We start from the raw sequence: 13,230 nt of genomic DNA on the forward strand, positions 1-13,230 counted from the left end.
AGTGCTCTTAAAACTCTACTTGAGATCCACACATTCTTTTTCCAGGGATCTCCCCTCTCCTGTACTATAACACAACCCGAAAGACTCCTGGCAGGCATTACAGGCCCATCATTTAAGAGTTTGATAAGCAAAGGTCTCTATAAGCTCCCAGGTGAAGAAAAGTCTTCCCATGACGTAAATTCTCCTGTTGCGTATGCAACCCAAACTCTGCACCCTTGTGCTAGGACAGGGGTCCTGAAAGAGGGACCTGGCCAGCTGCGTGCCAACCAAGCAGTGATAGCAGCAGTCAACTGCACAGGTGAGGCCCAGCAAGGTCTGAAGTAATAACTTCACTGTCAATAACACAAGGGGGTGTGTGCCGGATGGGCGGTAACTGGTCAGTGTACCTTGGGACTGCGCTGATCACACCTACACAACTGCATCACACAGTGATCTTTAACCTCCAACCTCCCCAAGGCCCCAGGGAACGGGTACAGGGTGAAAGCAACCTCCTGGGGGTAGAGACGGGGCCAAGCCCCAGACCTGAGCACCGCCAAGGGGGGCCAGGGCCCAGGGGAGAGCACAATGCTCAGGGGCACTGAGAGGGGTGGAGAGGGCCAAGGCCCGTTGGGAGCGACAGGGAGCTGAGAGGAGGTTGAGGCGGGGGCAGGGACCGGGGCGCTGTGCGGAGGGGGGGGGGGGGGTTGGAGGCCCGGGGGCGCTGTGGGGGGGGTCGAGGCCCGGGAGGGGGTGGAGGCCCGGGGGCGCTGTGGTGGGGGGGTCGAGGCCCGGGGGTACTGGGGAGGAGGGGTCGAGGCGGGGGAGGGGTCCAGGCCCGGGGGAGCTGGCGGGGGAGGGTCTGCCCCCGGGCCGAGCCGCCCTTACCGGACTTGGGCGGGTAGCGATAGGCCGAGTTGGCCTGGATGTCGATGTCCTCCACGCCCGCGATGCGCCGGCTCAGCAGGGAGCCCATGGCGGGACCGGCCCGGCCGGGGACCCAGCAGCGGCGAGAGCGGCGGGCGATCGAGCGCCCCGGACCCAGCGACTCGCCCCACCACAGCCAGCCGCGGGGCAGCACGGGAAAGCGAGTCCGCCCGCCCCGTCGCGCAAGGCTGCCCCCGCCCCCGGAACAACAACTCCCAGCAGCCATCGCGCCCGGTCCTCCAGACCATTGCCCGATGGCTCGGCCGGGCCGTACCAACAGCGGAGTGGAGGGTGCGAGTACTGTGCCCCTTCACCCAATGGAGTCTTCCGGGAGTGTGGGGGATGTAATGCCCACAGCCGCCAGCAGAGGGCGACGCCTCCTGTCGGGCAGCCCAGCCCCGCCGACGAAGCCTGAGCTTGCTGCAGCCGGGTCAGCTGGAGCAGCCGTGGGCCGCGGCCAGCCCCCCTGCCCGGCCCACCCCGCAGCGCCAGGGCGGTGGGGATCCCTGATAGGGACCCCCAGCATGGCTGGGCAGGGCAACGGAGCCTCCCCGCCCTGGGATCCGCCTAGCATAGCCAGAGCACCCCCGGCATGGTGCGGGAGGGTGACAGGGAGCCCCCAGGCAGAGCGTCCTAGGGCAGCCTACATCTAAAATGATTGGGGGAGGGGTAGCTCAGTGGTTTGAGCATTGGCCTGCTAAACCCAGCGTTGTGGGTTCAATCCTTGAGGGGGCCATTTAGGGATCTGGGGCAAAAAAAAAATTGGGGATTGGTCCTGCTTTGAGCAAGGGGTTGGACTAGATGATCTCCTCAAGTCCCTTCCAACCCTGATATTCTAGATTAGCTGTTACCACTCAAGAAAGAGATCTGGGAGTCACTGTGGAGAATTCTCTGAAAACATCCACTCAATGTGCACCCACAGTCAAAAAAGCAAAGACAATGTTGAGACTCATTAAGAAAGGGACAGAAAATATCATATTGCCTCTGTATAAATCCATGGTACGCCCACATCTTAAATACTGCCTGCAGATGTGGTCACCCCATCTTAAAAAGATATATTGGACTTGGAAAAGGTTCAGAAAAGGGCAACAAAAATTATTAGGGGTATGGAATGGATTCCTTATGCGGGGAGATTAATAAAACTGGGACTTTTCAGCTTGTAAAAGAGATGACTAAGGGGGATATGACTGAGATCTATAAAATTATTACTGGTGTCGAGAAAGTAAATAAGGAAGTGTTATTTACTCCTCATAATTCAAGAACTAGGGGTCACCAAATGAAATTAATAGGCAGCAGGTTTAAAATAGGGCTGTTAATCGCAGTTAACTCACATGATTAACTCAAAAAAATTAATCACAATTAAAAAAATTAATCATGATTAATCGTGGTTTTAATTGCACTGTTAATAGAATACCAATTGAAATTTATTAAATATTTTGGATGTTTTTCTACATTTTCATATATATTGTATTCGGTGTTGTAATTGAAATCAAAGTGTATATTATTTTTGCTTACAAATATTTTCACTGTAAAAATGATAAAAGAAATAGTATTTTTCAATTCACCTCATACAAGTACTGTAGTGCAATCTCTTTGTCATGAAAGTGCAACTAAAGAGAATAACCTGGTCGAGTCACTCCTATTTTAGTCCCTGCGCCCATGTCTGCCCAGGCACTCCTGACCGACCTTACCGAGGCAGCCAGGAACACCTCGGACATGACAACAATGGCTATCAGGCCTATTGCACCGTCTGCTGCCACAAGGCAATGGGTTGCTGCTGTGTAGCAATGCAGTACCGCGTCTGCCAGCACCCAGGAGACGTATGGTGACAGTGAGCTGAGCGGGCTCCATGCTTGCCGTGGTATGGTGTCTGCACAGGTAACTCAGGAAAAAAGGTGCGAAACAATTGTCTGCCATTGCTTTCATGGAGGGAAGGAGGGAGGGAGGGAGGGCCTGACGACATGTACCCAGAACCACCCGCGACAATGTTTTTGCCCCATTAGGCATTAGGATCTCAACCCAGAATTCCAATGGGCGGCGGAGACTGTGGGAAAGCTACCCACAGTGCAACGCTCTGGAAGTCAACGCTAGCCTCGGTACTGTGGAAGCACTCCGCCGAGTTAATGCACTTAATGCACTTACAGCATTTTGTGTGGGGACACACCAATCGACTATATAAAAACAATTTCTAAAAAAACGACTTCTGCAAATTCGACCTAATTTCGTAGTGTAGACATACCCTATATGTAGACAGCTAGCTAGCTAACAGATCAGGTGCCAGTAGATGGTGCTCAAGAACAGAGGCCCTGGGTTTCGCCTGACGGAGCTGTGCCAGCAAGTGGGTCCGTGCAGTTATACCAGTATAGTATACGGCAAAGGTATAGCTAGCATATAGGATACCGGTATCACTATTCCAGCAAAGCACTCCCCCTGATGTAAACAGTGCTAGAATGGTGGAAGAATTCTTCTATCAACCTAGCTACCGCCTCTCAGGCAACAGCAAGGGGAGAACAACAGCAAAGGGAGAACCTCTCCCGTTGCTGCAGGTACTGCCTATGCTGTGGGGCTGATGCCACAGTGCAGCTGCACTGTTATAGCATTTTAAGTGTAGGCACACCCCTAGTCTCATCATTGCAGGTGCAAGAGCCTTCTTCTCTGCAGCATCCATTTGTCTCTGCAGCCTCTGATGATATCAGACTGGCCCACCAGGCACTTGCCCCGTGGGCCTGTCACTTTCTTGGTTTAGGGCCAACCTGCCCCTCTCCTCACTGACTGATACTTTGTCCACAGGCTGCTGCATGAATGAACAACAGAGAAGAGGCAGGAGCCCTGGGGCTGGTAGGTGTTTGGCTGTAGGAGAGGGTGGATCAGAGAGTGTGGGAGAGAGTATTTTTGGATGCAGATTCTGTGTGCGAGTGGGATGTCTGTATGTGGGTGAAAATATATAAGTGGGTGTGTATGTGGAGGAATGGGGGAGGATTGTAAATGGTCCAGGCCAGACCAGGATGAGGAAGCAGATGACATCCCAGTCTCCATGGCTGGGTCATGAGCAGCTACTTAGTTGGGAAGGAAGTAGCCAGCCAGAAGAAATCTACGCGAGTGCATCACTTGCTGTGACCATCACTGGGCAGCGTGAGAAGCCAAAAGCAGCCTGATCGCAGTAGAAAAAACTACAACCCACAGATGGGCCCAAAGGGACATAAGAGCAACCTAATCAGTGTCGGGAGCAAAGCAAGGGGCTTGCTGGGCCGTTTGCTGAGTCCGTAATTGTCCAGCAACTGAGCTGGGAGTGTCAGAGACTGAAGCTGCATTTCCCTGGCTCTTGCTCTCTCTTCCCCTTTGTACACTTTTGTTTGGCTTCTCTTAAGAAGAAAGAAGGGTTAGACCTTAAGAGCAGAAGTTCAGAGCTACCTCACATATTTGGGAGGCAGTGAGGTCTAGTGGACAGAGCACTACACACAGGAGACAAACAATTGGAATTGTCCTTTTCTGCATTATTATTGATAATTCTACCATCTCCACCTAGTAATGGACCAATACCATTCTTAGGATCCTTTTTGTTCCTAATATACTTAAAAAAAACTCCTTCTTATTGCCTGTTTCAGTAACAGCAACTACATGAAATATATGCTAATCAATGAGCAATTCCAGATTGTCTTGAGAAATAAAGAGGAACTGATCACAGAACTAAAAATTAATGGTAACTTAGGTACAAGTGATCATGTCTTGGTCACATTTATAATGTGTGAACAGAATAAAGTCCTGACCAGTGATATACATAGTTGGTGCTTTAAAAGGGCCAAGTTCACAAAGATTAAAACAATTATGAGCCAAACCAGCTGCAAGGAAGAATTTAATCAGAAAAATGTGAATGATAATTGGGAATTGTTTAAAAACACCTGACTAGATGCCACCAAAAAACCCTCACAATCCTCTAATTGAGGAAGAAGTCCATAATGGTTAAAAAACTGACCTGATTTAGAGGGGAAGTAAGGAAGCTATAAAAAAAAATATAAAACAAATGGAAGAAAGATGAAGTTGATAATAATGAATATAAATCAGAAGCTTGGAATTGTAGAAAATAGATAAGGGAGACAAAGGGACACAAGGACAAACCTGTGGCCAGCAGAGTTACAGACAATAAGAAGGAGTTTTTTAAGTATATTAGGAACAAAAAGGATCCTAACAATGGTATTGGTCCATTACTAGGTGGAGATGGTAGAATTATCAATAATAATGCAGAAAAGGCAGAAATATTCAATGAATTCTGTTCTGTATTTGGGAAAAGAACAGGTGATGTAGTCATATCATATGATAACACTCTTTCCATCCCACTAGTATCTCAGGAGGATGTTAAAAAGCAGAACTTGCATCCAAGAGTTCTAAAAGAGCTGGATGAGGGCCTTGCCAGACCAATAATGTTGATTTTCAATAAGTCTTGGAACACTGGGGAAATTCCAGAAAACTGGAAGAAAGCTAATATTGTGCTAATATTTAAAAAAATATTTAAATGGGACAACTTGAGTATAGGCCTGTTGTTGATCCTGGGCAAGATAATGGAGTGGCTGATACAGGACTCAATTAATAAAAAATTAAAGGAGGGTAATGTAATTAATGCCAATCAACATGGGTGTACAGAAAATAGATCCTGTCAAACTAACTTGATATCTTTTTTTAATGAGCTTACAAGTTTTGTTGATAAAGGTGATAGCAATATATTTAGACTTCTGCAAGGTATTTGACTTGGTACCACATGACATTTTGATTAAAAAACTAGAAACATATAAAATTAACATGGCACATATTAAATGCCTTAAAAGCTAGGTAACTGATAGGTCTCAAAATGTAAATGGGAAATCATCATCAAACGGGTGTGTTTCTAGTGGGGTCCCACAGCGATTAGTTCTTGGCCCTTCACTATCTAACATTTCTATTTGTGACCAGGAAGAAAAACACAAAATCATCACTGATAAAGTTTGCAGATGACACAAAAATTAAGAGAATGGTAAATAATGAAGAGGGCAGGTCACTGATACCGAGCGATCTGGATTGCTCGGCAAATTGGGCACAAGCAAACAGTATGTATTTTAATATGGCTAAATGTAAAAGTATACATCTAGGAACAAAAAATGTAGGCCATACTTGAATGATGGGAGACTCTATCCTGGGAAGCAGTGACTCTGAAAAGCTTGGAGGTGGAGATGGATAATCTGCTGAACATGAGATCTGAGTGCAATGCTGTGGTCAAAAGTGCTTATGTGATTGTAGGTTACATAAATGGGAATCTCGAGTAGGAGCAGAAAAGTCGTTTTACCTCCATATCTGGCACTAAAAGCTCTGCTCTAGGAATTATTGTGGGACAGTTCTCTGGCCTGTGTTACACAGGAGGTCAGACAATGATCACAGTGGTTCCTTCTGGCCTTGGAATTTCTGAATCTTCTCTCCCCTGAATTCCTAGGGCAGGGCTGGGCAAACTTTTTGGCTCGAGGGCCACATCTGGGTATGGAAATTGTATGGCGGGCCATGAATTTTCACGAAGTTGGGGTTGAGGTGCAGCCTCCGGAGTGGGGGCAGAAATGAGGAGTTCAGGGAGGGTGGGGTGTGGGGAGGGATTGAGGGCTCCAGCTGGGGGTGCGGGCTCTGGGGTGGGGTTGAGGATGAGGGGTTTGGGGTGCAGAAGTGGGCTCCAGGCTGGAGCTGAGGGGTTCGGAGTGCAGGAGGGGGTTCTGGGCTGGTGCAAGGGGATGGGATGGGGTGGCGGTGAGGGCTCTGGCTCAGGGTGCAGACTCTGGGATGGGGCTGGGGATGAGGGGTTGGGGGTGTAGGAGGGTGCTCCAGGCTGGGACCGAGGGGTTTGGAGGGTGGGAGGGGGATCAGGGCTGGGGCACAGGGTTGGGGCGCCTGGGGGTGGCTCAGGGGCTGGCTCCAGGTGGCGCTTACCTCAAGCAGCTCCCAGAAGCAGTGGCATGTCCCCCTTCTGGCTCCTACGTGGAGGCGTGGCCAGGTGATTCTGCTGCGTGCCACCCCATCCGCAGGCCCCACCCCTGCAGCTCCCATTGGCCACGGTCCCTGGCCAATGGTAACTGTGGGGGCGACATTTGGGGCGGGGGTAGTGTGCGGAGCAGAGCCCCCTGGCTGCCTCTATGCATAGGAGCTGGAGAGGGGACTTGCCGCTGTTTTCAGGAGCTGTGTGGAGTGGCCTCCGACCCTGCTCCCCGGCTGGAGTGCCGGAGCAGGGCAAGTCCCAGAACCCACTTCCCAGTGGGAACTCAAGGGCCAGATTAAAATGGCTGGTGGGCTAGATGTGGCCTGCAGGCCATAGTTTGCCCATCCCTGTCCTAGGGGCTGCTTGCAGAGTAAGGTGCAACCATCCAAGCCACAAGGGAGGGGGGGTCAGACCCTGTGCTACTGAGCTTTGCCATTCTAGTGGATAACTATGCAAAGCATTTGGGAAGAGTGCTTCAAGGATAGTCACGGCTATGCTGCTCTCTGAAGCACTGCTGGGGAGCCCAGCACTGAGTGGGGAGAGTTAACTGCAAAAAAGCAAAGGAGAAGGATGTGTCCCAGAAGGCTGGACCCCTTCAGGGGTATTTCAGCCAACTCTGTCCACATATCTGTTCAAGGGACACCATCATAAGACCTAATCACATCAGCCACACCATCAGGGGCTCGTTCAACTGCACATCTACCAATGTGATATATTCCATCATGTGCCAGCAATGCCCCTCTGGGGGGGAGGGATAGCTCAGTGGTTTGACCATTAGCCTGCTAAACCCAGGGTTGTGAGTTCAATCCTTGAGGGGGCCATTTAGGGATCTGGGGCAAAAATTAGGGATTGGTCCTGCTTTGAGCAGGGGGTTGGACTAGATAACCTCCTGAAGTCTCTTCCAACCCTGATATTCTATGATATGCCATCACCTGCCCCAGGAGAAGGGCCTATTGTGGTTAAAGTAAATGGGGCTACTTGTGCTTAAAAGTTAGAATTATTCAAGTTGCAGTGGGGGAGGGTTTAGGTTGGATATTAGGAAAAACTTTTTCACTAGGAGGGTGGTGAAACACTGGAATGTGTTACCTAGGGAGGTGGTGGAATCTCCTTCCTTAGATATTTTTAAGGTCAGGCTTGACAAAGCCCTGGCTAGGACGATTTAGTTGGGGATTGATCCTGCTTTGAGCAGGGGGTTGGACTAGATGACCTCCCTTTCAACCCTGATATTCTATGATTCTATGATTCTATGTATATTGGCCAAACCGGACAGTCTCTACGCATAAGAATAAATGGACACAAATCAGACATCAAGAATTAGAACATTCCAAAACCAGTCGGAGAACACTTCAACCTCCCTGGTCACTCAATTACATTCCTAAAAGTCGCAATTCTTCAACAAAAAAATGTAAAAACAGACTCCAATGAGAAACTGCAAAACTGGAATTAATTTTCAAACTGGACACCGTTAAATTAGGCTTGAATAAAGTCTGGGAGTGGATGGGTATTACACAAACTAAAAACTATTTCCTCATGCTAATTTCCCCCGTACTGTTACTCACACCTTCTTGTCAACTGTTTGAAATGGGCCATCCTGATTATCATTACAAAAGTTGTTTTTCTCCTGCTGATAATAGCCCACCTTAATTGACTAGTCTCGTTAGAGTTGGTATGGCAACCCCCATTTTTTCATGTTCTCTGTATATATGTATCTTCCTACTGTATTTTCTACTCCATGCATCTGATGAAGTGAATTTTAGCCCACGAAAGCTTATACCCAAATAAATTTGTTAGTCTCTAAGGTGCCATAAGTGCTCCTCATTCTTTCAGCACAGAAGGGAGCTGATGTGGCCAGGGGAGAAGCACCAAGGAGCAATCATATCGATAGTCTTTTGCTTAGTGCATAGAATCTCCAGCCAGTACGTGCGTTCTTTCAGGGAGCATTAAGGCAATGACTGTGCCACTCTGGAGGATTTATTTCTCATCGTGGAGGCCAGGGGCCTGGGTTATAGAATATCTCCATATGGGTTCTGCTGTACAGAATCCATGTGCTAGAGACAACAGAGAATTGCTCCATTAATCACATGCAGGAGCTGGGATTGGACGCTGCCCTTCTGCTACAAAACCCATAGGCCCAGAATTGCTTGAGCTAAAGAGCATCATCCTCAGCTGACAGCAGTAGCAGGTCCTTTATCCTCTGTGGGCCCAGGGGATGTCACACGCTCACACACAGAAAGCCAGGATATTACATCGAGTGGCATGTTGAAAGCAGCAGGAACAATTCAAGGCCAGAACAGCAGCAACACACGGTCACATAGAGGTCTGAGCCAGCTCCCGCTCCCCTGGGAATGCTGAATGGGGGCTGACTTCAGCTGTTGGGAAAGAAAGGGGAGTGCTTGTGACCAGTAGCACAACAGCATGGCAAGAGGAGAGCAATCAGGTCTTGTGCTTTTGTGGGCAGCACGGTCACAGAGGCTAGGCAGGAACCTTCTGTACTGCACTGTGCTGTTGGCCAGGTGAATTGGGGCAAGAGGTCCTTTCTTCAGAAGCATCATAGAGCAAAAGCAGGATGTGCACCTGATGCAGCAATAGCCTGCTCCAGGCCCATGAATCTGAAGCTTGGGTTGTAGTTTGACCAAAGTAAGCAAGCAGGCTGTCACTGCTCAGGGGCCACAGGGACGAGCCTGGCACAAACAACAATCCCCAGCTCTTATCCTCAGGGGATTTCAAAGCACTTTATGAAGGGGCCAGCGTAATTATTCCCATTTCTCTGAGGTGGAGGGAGGGGACGTGATATGCCCACGGTCGCTGACCAGCAGAGATGAGACTGGAACCTGAACTCCTGAGTCCCAGTCCAGTGCTCTGTCCACTCAGCCAGTGGTTTTCAACTTGTGGGGGTCCGCAGACTACATCTAAGATTTCCAAAGGGGTCCACACCTCCATTTGAAATTTTGTAGGTGTCCACCAATGAGAAAAGGTTGAAAACCACTGTGCTAGCCACTCTGCCTCACTAAGAGACTGTCTACACTGCAACTGAAAGGGGTTATTGCAGCCCGTGTAGACATTCCCAAGCTAGCTGTGATCTAGCCAGATCCCAGCTAGCTTGAGTAACAATAGCAGTGAAGCCCTCTCAGTCTTTCTGCTGAAAGGAGCTGCAGCTGGACAGGTGAGTGAGCCCTCATTTGCACACTCACAGAATACCAAACAGTGCCTGTGACCATTTTCCACTTGCCCCCATTCTCTGACAAGATCACACCTGGCATGTAAAATTTGGCCTAAAGTGAGTTCTGAAATCTGACTTCAGTTACCCCAATGTGAATTGGGAGTGACCCCAATTAAGTATATGGAGTTAAGTGGTGTAAATCAGGACAAGACCAGTGACATCTAGGCAGTTAACTGGTGTACTCCAGTGAAGTCTACCTGCTGTGAATCAGGAGCAACCCCGGTAAGGCATATGGAGTTTCTCCAGGATAAAGTGGATAAGAGGTAGATCAGGCCCTCAGTCTTTATTAATACTGCTAAAGTATTTCTCCAGCTAAAAAGAATTGCCCTTCAGCTGCCTCCTGGGCTATGAGGGAGGCGTGCTTGTTTGAATAAGGAAATGTATTTGCCTTCAGACCCTAGAACAACAGAGTGGCTCATCCAAAGTCCAGGGCTTCAGGATTTTATTACCCACTAAAACAATCTGGTTTGTCTTTCCTGCTAGGCATCTGTTTCCCCCTCACTGCCACTCATGTTCCAGCTGTAAAAGCCAACGTTCACCACCTATTCCTAGAATAACAAATACAGTCCTGGAGATTCAAGGCAATTTATGTGTGACCTAGGAGTGGTGCCTGTGACCTCTGCCTCTATAAACACCACTCTGCTCCCAAGGGCTTTGAACACTCCTCTGTTGGCTTGGGGCCCAAAGCCTCCCCCCTCTAAAAAACCAAATGCTAGTTTCTAAAAATATTGATATTTCTTTAATTAAACCAGTGTTTAGGGGGAAATTTGTTTTCCCTGCCGTGTTTACACCTTGTCAGCTAAAGATCCCTTTGGGCTGTTCTGTGGGGGCTGGCTTGACCTTATAAAAACACTAGTCACATCCTGGAACACGGGGTACTTCTCCAAACTCTGTGATGGGCCCGGATGGTAACTGGCCCACAGAGTGCACTGCTGTTATTCTATGGTCACCCCCCAGTGTAAATGCAAACCAATGGGATCAAGTACGTGTAAGGCCTGCCCTGCTTTGCACCGTGACTGCAGCGCACCCTCGTACTAGTAATGGACAATACTGTGGCATGTTTGTACAAAAGCAATGGAAACCACTGCAAATCACACAGGTTAGATAAGGGACCTGCTAGAGCGCTCTCCATGAACCCTTCTGGCCCTGACGTATGTGCGACTGCACCCAAAATGCAGCCAAGGGATGGAGGAGTTAGGAAGCAATGTGCTCGGATGGCTCTTAGACTAGCACTCTGCACCCACCGTATCACCACAAAACGCAGGAAGGCCAGAACTAATCAGCCATTGCTGGGGGCCTGCGTGTTCATTGCTAAGCACTGGGAGCACCGTGGACTTGGGAACGTTTTTTTCCCCTTTCAGCTCCACTTGCCATTTTTCCTTTGCTTTATTATCTCCCAGCCCTTCACACTGAATGTCCATGCCTGCTTATCATTCCCTGGTACTTAGCAACGCCATTATTTCCTTGTCTGCCTTGCTGATAGTGCCGAGCAGCCCAGCAGTGCCTGCCTGGCTGCGTGCTTTCTTCTGCTATGGTAATGCTGGGTTCTCAAAGGAGCCTTTCATGTCACCAGGAGCCCCCGGCTGCTTCCCAGAGCATTCAGCCACTATGGGCTCTTGTTTTACAACTTGACAACTATGTAAATGGAATGGGAACATGGTTCAGCGAAGCTAGAGATGTGAGAATGGGCCTGCAGGCTGCGCAATTCACTATCTTGCATTACTTATTTATTAGTAGTATTTATTATTATTTATCATTTGTGCTGTGGTCACATCTAGGAGCCCCAGTCACAAGCCAGGACCCCGTTGCGCTAGGTGCTGTGCAAATACAAGAAAGAGCCATTGTAACTGGATGGCTTGCCCTGCTGGGCTGGAGACCTGGTGCTATGCCAACCCTGGCTTTGAAACAAGCCCCACCTGAGGGGAATCAGGTACTTCCCTAAGAGAACCAAAAAATGAGAGAAGACTCTGGTAGCGGGAGCTTGGAGGGAAAAGCCCAGAGCAGGAGGCAGTGGGCGAGGGGACCCCTGACTGTGTTTGGGACTGGATGTCAGAGCCCCAGGGAGGGAGAGCTGGGAGGACTGGCCAGGAGCTGAGAGTTGAAAGAAAAGCCCTGGGACTGAGAAAAAATGCCAGTGCTATGTATGGATTTCAGTTTGGGACTCTGGGTTGTTGTGAACTGGTTCTGATATTAAACTAGCCCCAGGCAAGGGTATTGTTAAGTAATCAGAGAAAGCCCCTGTGAGGTCTTAAAGGGCCCTGAAGAGAGGAAACAAACAGAGGTGGGGAGCCTGCAGAGACACCTCTGCCCAGAAGGGGGTGCTCAGTAAGAGGCCACCCCACTATAGACAGTCCCTGCCCCAAAGCGCTTACCATCCCCAGCTGCTTTAGTTCTGCTTGAGTAATGATGGGAGCAAGGCACACAATTTGGATCTAAATCATACATGCTAAAGTCCAGGGATGTGGGACTGCAAGGAGGGGATGTTAGTTCAGCCTGGAACAGCTTGCATTCTTTCTACACTTACTAGTTTGGTGCCAGTTGTGTGCCCAGAAATGCACACAACAGAACACACAGACAGTCCCTGGCCCAAATGCTTTTATATAGAACATCACATTTGAAGATTTGGGGTTCAGTTTGGCCTATTGTGCACCTGGAGCTCATTTGAAGAATTGGGATCCAGATAAGGATTTGGCTTCCCAAAGCTCAGAAACATTTCAATTAGGACAATAGGTTCCAAGGCCATCGTGAGACCACTGTGATCATCTAGTCTGGCCTCGTGTATAACACAGGACAGAGAACTGCCCTACTGAACTCAAACCTGTTTATCTGAGGAGTTGGATTCCTGACCCCAGGTGAATGTAGCATACAGATCATTAGTGTGTGTACAAGCTCCATAAAGGACAATGTACATTGAGAACACATCCATGATCCTCCTAATGGATAATGCAGCTTCTCATAATGAACTCACTGTTGTCGCTTTCCCTGATTAAACATTACCCTGGTTTAACCAGAACGACATGCTGATTGCCCCTGCAGATTTTCATGTGGCAGGAGAACCTGGGGAAGGCTAAAGTGTATACTCTCCAGCCCTGCCCTGCAGCCTGCTAGAATCCAGGAACCT

General features: G+C 49.0%; 1 protein-coding gene across 5 annotated transcripts in view; it reads right to left on the bottom strand.

Annotated features, from left to right (window-relative positions):
- MGRN1 (mahogunin ring finger 1) overlaps positions 1-1,217 on the bottom strand; it is a 107,202-nt gene extending 105,985 nt beyond the window's left edge. For 2 of the 5 annotated variants that reach the window (XM_037910208.2, XM_043523327.1), the window contains exon 1: positions 865-1,066. In XM_037910208.2, the coding sequence (XP_037766136.1) occupies positions 865-952 (88 nt within the window). In that variant the 5' untranslated portion in view covers positions 953-1,066. Of the gene's footprint in view, positions 1-864 lie in introns of all 5 variants that reach the window. The other 3 variants (XM_037910209.2, XM_037910212.2, XM_037910211.2) reach the window with 3 other exon arrangements.
- Between the last annotated feature and the right edge of the window lie 12,013 nt (positions 1,218-13,230).

This window comes from Chelonia mydas, chromosome 10, assembly GCF_015237465.2.
Source record: "Chelonia mydas isolate rCheMyd1 chromosome 10, rCheMyd1.pri.v2, whole genome shotgun sequence".
Taxonomy (NCBI): domain Eukaryota; kingdom Metazoa; phylum Chordata; order Testudines; family Cheloniidae; genus Chelonia; species Chelonia mydas.